At 38.6% G+C, this 6,919-nt stretch overlaps 1 protein-coding gene across 1 annotated transcript; it reads right to left on the reverse strand.

Moving 5' to 3' along the window:
- Window positions 1–1,772: 1,772 nt before the first annotated feature.
- On the reverse strand, window positions 1,773–2,881 carry LOC118078046 (olfactory receptor 13H1-like). Its single transcript, XM_035101771.3, has one exon. It carries the CDS (start codon window positions 2,703–2,705, stop codon window positions 1,773–1,775), a length of 933 nt encoding a protein of 310 aa, XP_034957662.3. The 5' UTR covers window positions 2,706–2,881.
- Between the last annotated feature and the right edge of the window lie 4,038 nt (window positions 2,882–6,919).

A 6,919-nucleotide genomic window follows, 5' to 3' on the forward strand; every position in this document is an offset into this window, starting at 1 on the left:
TCCTTTCCCTTCCTCCCCCACAACGAACACTCTGTGAGGTGAGTGAGGCTGAGAGACTTCAGAGAAGTGGGACTAGCCCAAGGTCATCCAGCAGCTGCATGTGGAGGAGCGGAGACGCGAATCCGGTTCCCCAGATTACAAGTACCGCTCTTAACCACTACACCACACTGGCTCTTGGAGCAGGGACCGAGCAATGGGAGCTCACCACGTCGTGGGGATTCGAACTGCCAACCTTCTGATCGGCAAGCCCTAGGCTCTGTGGTTTAGACCACAGCGCTACCCGCGTCCCTATTTTAAACTATAGCAAGCAGTAAATTTCATATCCATTTTTCACAGCCTTTCCCACACATTCATTTCTATATTATGTCCTAGATCCTTAGCCCATTGTAATCATTACTGATGTAACCATTTCATCTTTCAGCTCCCGTTCTAATAACAATTTATACATTTTTAAAATCTATTTTTCCTCTTCCTTCAAACAACATCTTTAAGTCAGGACAGGTCTATAAAACCTTTTAATAAATCATTTTAAAAATACCAACCAATCCAATACCCTTTCTTGGATTTTTTCAAACTTTTTCAAATTGCAAACATTCCCAGAGAAACAAAATATGTCTCTATATCTACTCCAATTCACCTGCATGTATAATTTCTTTTGTGTACTAGTTTCTATAAAGGATAGCCATAAAGGTGTTTTCCTTTCAAGTAGATCTTGATATCTTATCCACACTCCATATATACTTCTTCTTATACAATACATATTTCTTCAATAGTTAGCTGATTTCTGATTTCAACTTTGTATACGGTTTTTATTGTATGATTTTATGTACAATTGTAAACTGCTCCGAAATTTTTATGGATAGCAATTTATGAATAAATGATTGTATACATATAATCATATCACATACGAACACATATAAATATGCATATAAATATGCCAGAATTGTTTGTATTTTTAGCAGAACGTTGGGGGTGGGGCTTTCTTCTTCTCAATTAATGAGGAAGCTGGGAATCAGAAAAAAATCATACAGATAAACTTAATATCCAGAATTTCAGAATATTCCATCCCTAATACTGTGCAACAAAGTTGTGGTGGTTGGATCCTCCTAATAGCTAGACTAATGTAGCCAGTTAATCTTGCACCATTAGGGCAATATATTCCTATCAAATATTTTTATTCTTCTGACAAGATTCCTCTGGCATTTTTTCAGAGCAGAGACTTCCTTTTTTGAGGGAGAGGGGAATTGTCAGCAGGTGAAATTTAATGGCAACTCTAACTTGAAGCCCTCTATTTATGCCTATTATGCTGAGCCGCTGATACACTTTTTGCAAAAGTAATCCTAACTGATGCACAAAATAATACACATGATAAGCAAAAATACATCTATTATTCATATAGTAAACCTGGAGTGTATGTGGGCATAATATTATACATATAATAATGTGTATAACACATATAATGAAACATAAAATATGTCAAAACTGTTTGTATTCTAAGGAGAAGTGGAGCAGCTCAATTAGGATATAAACTGCTGCCTTGAAAATGGTGAGGTATAAACATTAATAATAATAATAATAATAATAATAATAATAAACTGAGCAATTCAAGACACTGACCAAAATCACATGGGAACTAAAAGTGGAGCCTTATTTTGCACTGAAGGCCTGCTTAATCTTTCCAATAACCAGATTAACACAACCAGTTGATTTCCCACCATTAGAGCATGACAGAGTAGTTGTAAAGGACAGATTTTCTTACACAATGACTAATTTCATTTTGGCAGTTTCTTCTTGATCACTCTGCACACAGCTCTCTTTACTTCCTTGTTTCTCAAACTGTAAATCATGGGATTGAGCATTGGAGTTAGTGCCCCATACAGTACAGAGATCAGCTTGTCCCGCTCAGAGGAGGGTCTACCGTGTGGCTGAAGATACATGAACATGGCTGAGCCATAGAATATACTGACCACAATCAGGTGGGAGCCACAGGTGGAGAAAGCTTTGCTTCGACCTTGTGCTGATCGGATTTTCAGCACTGCCTGGCCAATGCGAATGTAAGTCACCATGATGAAGAGAAAAGGAACAACAAGAACTGGAATAGCTCTAGCAATTGAGAAGATCTCATTGATGCGGGCATTGGAACAGCCCAATTTAAGGACAGCCTGCGATTCACAAGAAAAATGATTGATGATATTAGGGCCACAAAAGCTTACTGGTATGAAAAATACAGGGACCACAGCCAGCAAAAAAGCAACAATCCAGGATGAGGCTACTAAACTGATACAGAGCCTATTGTTCATGATTAAGGTGTAATGAAGGGGATGACACACAGCAGCAAAACGGTCATATGCCATGACAGCCAGAAGAAAGCATTCTGTCATGGCGAGGAAGAGTCCACAGTACATTTGGGTCAAACAATTTGTAACAGGAATGGTAGCTCTAGCAATGAAACAGTTGGCTAGGGTTGGTGGTATGCTGTTCGTGGTGAAGAAGATGTCTATCAAAGAGAGATTGCTGAGGAAGAGGTACATAGGGTTGTGGAGGTGTGAGTCAGCAATAATGACCAGAACCATCAGGCCATTGCCAAAGAGAGTAATACAATAGGCTATCAGAAGCAGCCAGAAGAGGACCATCTGAGCTCTTGGGTGATTCGAAAGTCCCACCAAAACAAACTCTGTAACCATTGTATTGTTTTCATCTGTCATAGCCTTCTTCAACTAGTCTGTGAGGAACAAAGGTGAGAAATATTGAAGCTAAAATAGAGTGGAGTAAACCAGATTTTGAATCAACGAATGAACATTTATCTAGGTAATAAATCATGTGCACTGATTTTTAATTGGCAATGTCATTGCTAAAACAACTGGACAGTCTCTGTTGGAGTCTTGCAGATCCTGTTGCCCTTCGGTCAGTGACCTTTTGCCATACTGACTGCTAGTCCAAAATATCTAGAAAGCAGTGGGCTGACTCTGTAAGTCTAACAACTGGCTAGGATTTCTAGTGGTATAGAAAGTGTGTATTAAGGAAAGATTGCTGAGGAAGAATTACGGAGGGGTGGGGAGGTGGAAATTAGAAATAATTACCACAGCCATAAGACCATTGCAAAAGAGAGTGGCAATGCGAACTAGCCAGAATAAGGCAGCCTCCACTCTGGGGTGATCCAAGATTCGCATGAAAATGAACTTGTTAACCACTGTATTGTTTGCATGTGCCATAGCCTTCTTCAGCTACTACCTCTTACTAACAAATAGAATAAATTGTTATGAAAATGAGAATTGAACACAGTTCAGAGATTCTCTAAGTGCTTCACTTACATTATTTAGTTCAGGTGTTGGGAACTTATGGCCTTCCAGATGTTGCTGGACTCCAACCTCTGATGCTCCAGTCAGGGATGATGGAGTTGGAGTCCCACCCACATCTGGAGAGGGGCAGGTTCCCATCTCTTACAACTCTCCCACTGAGTAAGTCATTGTGTGCCTTTCCTAGTGAGTGCATGGTGGAACTGAGATTTAGATGGGGACTGTATCTCAAGCTTTTAGTCTTGTGTGACACTAGTTCTCAAAAATAAATTTGCTTTCAAAAATTATTTGCATGAGGTAGACTTTTCACTTCCATGTGACACCCCTTTTCAGCTACTGTATATAGCACCCAGCCATGGCCCAAAGGTTATCATTGGTAAAAGTAGTGAGAATGCCATAATTAATTAAATTATTGTGTTCTCAGTACTATGTCATGTTTACTTTAATAGAAACACTGGCGCACTTTGCAAGGGTTGTATTGTGCAGCAAAATATACTTCTGGCCCCCGGACTACCTTATGGAAAATATAGGTCTCGCCTCTCCTGATGCAGAAGTCAACAATTTGCAGTTTAGTCTGTAGCACAAAGGGATAAATCGGGGCTCATAATTCAAAAGCTATATTCTTAGTTAGAAACTTAGGTATTCCTTCGAAGCAGATATTTAATAATAATAATAATAATAATAATAATAATAATAATAATAATAATAATATATTATTTGGAAAGCCTGGACTTTGAAGTCATCTTATTTTACTTGTTATTTTGTATTACATTTACTGTTTTTAATTAGGTTTTTGTAATTTTGGATTATGCGGAATGCTTTATCGGAGTGGATGTAGCAACCAAGTAATTTCGTTGTTCCCGCAAGGGGACAATGACAATAAAGATATCTATATCTATATATCTATCTATATTATTTATACCCCACCCATCTGGCCGGGCTCCCCCAGCCACTCTGGGTGGCTTCCAACAAAATATTAAAATACAGAAATTCATCAAACATTAAAAGCTTCCCTAAACACGGCTGCCTTGAAATGTCTTCTAAAGGTCTGGTAATTGTTGTTCTCTTTGACCTTTGGTGGGAGGGCATTCCACAGGGTGGGTGCCATTGAAGGTTCCTCCACCCATTTCCCTCACACATTACTGTACAGCATGTGGTGAGAAATCCAGTATCTGAGTGTGAACATTTAGCCCATTTATATTTAACCTGCATTTTGAGATCTGTCAGGTTTCCTAGACCAGAATCAAAATATCTTTATTGAACCCCTGCCTCAAAATAATTTACACTCTACCAATGATAATTTCAAAGAGACAGTGGTGAGTTTTCCTTATTTAATATATCATAGGAATGTCATCAGATACATGCTGGGATTCTACCAAGACTTAACAGATGTCTTTCCAAATGGTTAAAAAATAAAGCTCCTGGAGAAGGAGGCTCCCTCTCTTACTCCCATTGTTTTATTCTTTCATAAAAACAAAAAAGTCTCACCTGAAGAAATGTGGGGTTGAGATGCCTAATATGCACTTGGTTATCAAAGTGGATCAACTTCAAAAGGGTAACAGACACCAACTCTTATTTTGATTCTGCAGGCTTTTGAAGCCAGTTTTCTACCTCACCCCTAGTAAGATCAGGGAAATGAGCATACCAGACACTGGAGGAAAGGAGAGCAAACTAATGCTTCAGCTTAGCTTTTTTTCCAAATAATATTCTTATTCCAGTTTTATATCAGAGCCTCCCATTTGAACCACAGTAAAAGTTTTTTTTTCTAAAGTTGCCTTAATCCTTCTTCATATACCAAGGTAGAGTTAATGGTTTGCATGTCCCTATGGAGTCTGAGTGGCAGATTCCCTGTTGCTTCACAGCATTAATAATAAATGATAAGTAATGGAAACTCTAGAGATTCTTCCAGCTCATTTCCCCCCCAGAAATTTTTTATTCATTTTATAACTACAGGACATAAACAAAGAAAAACATAATACAACATACGAAACGAAAAAATTACTACAAAAAACAAAACTATGCATTTCTTAATTATCCTTCCTTTCTTGACATTGTAGGGTGACTTCCTCAAGTTCCCCCTCTCTGCGTTTCATTATAAATCATCATTAGTAATTTCTATTTCATAATTATAACATCTTTTCTCTCTTATCTATTATCTAATTTATTTACATACTCTTTAAATTCATTTCTATAAATTTTACTTATTTATTAATCATTACTTCTAAATCTACAACCTATAACAACTTCCAAAAATAATCCATATTCTCAAATCTTACAATATTTTTTAAAATAAATTTTGAATTTCTTCCAATCTTCTTCCAAGGACTCTTCTCCCTGGTCACGTAGTCTCCCAGTCAGTTCGGCAAGTTCCATAAAGTCCAACATCTTCATCTGCCATTCTTCCACCGTTGGTGATTCTTGTGTCTTCCAATTTTTAGCTATCAATAATGAGATATTGGACAAACAGGCCAAACCCTACGCCAAAGGATAAATGGACATAAAACTGACATCAGGAATCACAAGACAGAGAAACCAGTAGGAGAACATTTCAATCTCCCAAGGCATTCTAGATAGGATCTCAAAGTAGCTGTTTTATTACAGAAAAATTTCAGAAACAGACTGGAAAGAGATGTTCCTGAATTGCAACTCATTATCAAGCTTAAAACCATGGAGAGACCTGGTATGAACAGAGACATAGGATTCTTATCTCATTATACATGATCAAGCTTTCTTTAGCACCTCAGTCCTTGCTTTTTCCTGCAAAACCAATTGCAGTCATTAACAGTCGTTAACAGTCATCAACAGGTTTGCCACTCCTATCAGCCCATCACCCATTCCCATCACCCCCCCCCACCCTCTGACTATACATAAGGGTCTGGTGACTTCTGTTTCAGTGTATCTGAAGAAGTGTGCATGCACACAAAAGCTCATACCTATGACAAACTTAGTTGGTCTCTAAGGTGCTGCTGGAAGGAATTTTTTTAATGAACTTTTACCTCAGCACTCAGCATTCCATGGTCACTAAGTCTGCTCACTTCTCATTTGGCTGTTCTTCCCTGCCCTTATGATTTATTTTCCTGGTGTTTCTGTTTTAAGTTCTGCAAACTTAAACCTGGTAAGTCCTTTTTGTGTGTGGATTGTATAAATCCACTCTGTTGTATAAATAAGGACTGGAACTCACAACTCACTGCTGCACTTTGAAAATGCAGGGAATGGAGGCAGTAGACAGAAGGAGGGAGGAATTCAGTAGAGCTGGTGCCAGAGCAGAGCAAGTAGAAGGACCGGCTATAGCAGGCATGTCGATTGATCGGTTAATCATGGGATGGATGTTTGTCAATCGCACTATGGCTCATAGAATCATAGAATCATAGAATCATAGAATCATAGAGTTGGAAGAGACCACAAGGGCCATCCAGTCCAACCCCCTGCCAAGCAGGAAACACCATCAAAGCATTCCTGACAGATGGCTGTCAAGCCTCTGCTTAAAGACCTCCAAAGAAGGAGACTCCACCACACTCCTTGGCAGCAAATTCCACTGCCGAACAGCTCTTACTGTCATGAAGTTCTTCCTAATGTTTAGGTGGAATCTTCTTTCTTGAAGTTTGAATCCATTGCTCCGTGTC

Source organism: Zootoca vivipara, chromosome 2 (assembly GCF_965207765.1).
Source record: "Zootoca vivipara chromosome 2, rZooViv2.hap1.1, whole genome shotgun sequence".
Lineage (NCBI taxonomy): Eukaryota > Metazoa > Chordata > Lepidosauria > Squamata > Lacertidae > Zootoca > Zootoca vivipara.

What these genes read in the sequence shown, in the direction of transcription:
- LOC118078046 (XM_035101771.3), bottom strand. Translation starts at nt 2,705, where the DNA reads ATGACAGATGAAAACAATACAATGGTTACAGAGTTTGTTTTGGTGGGA.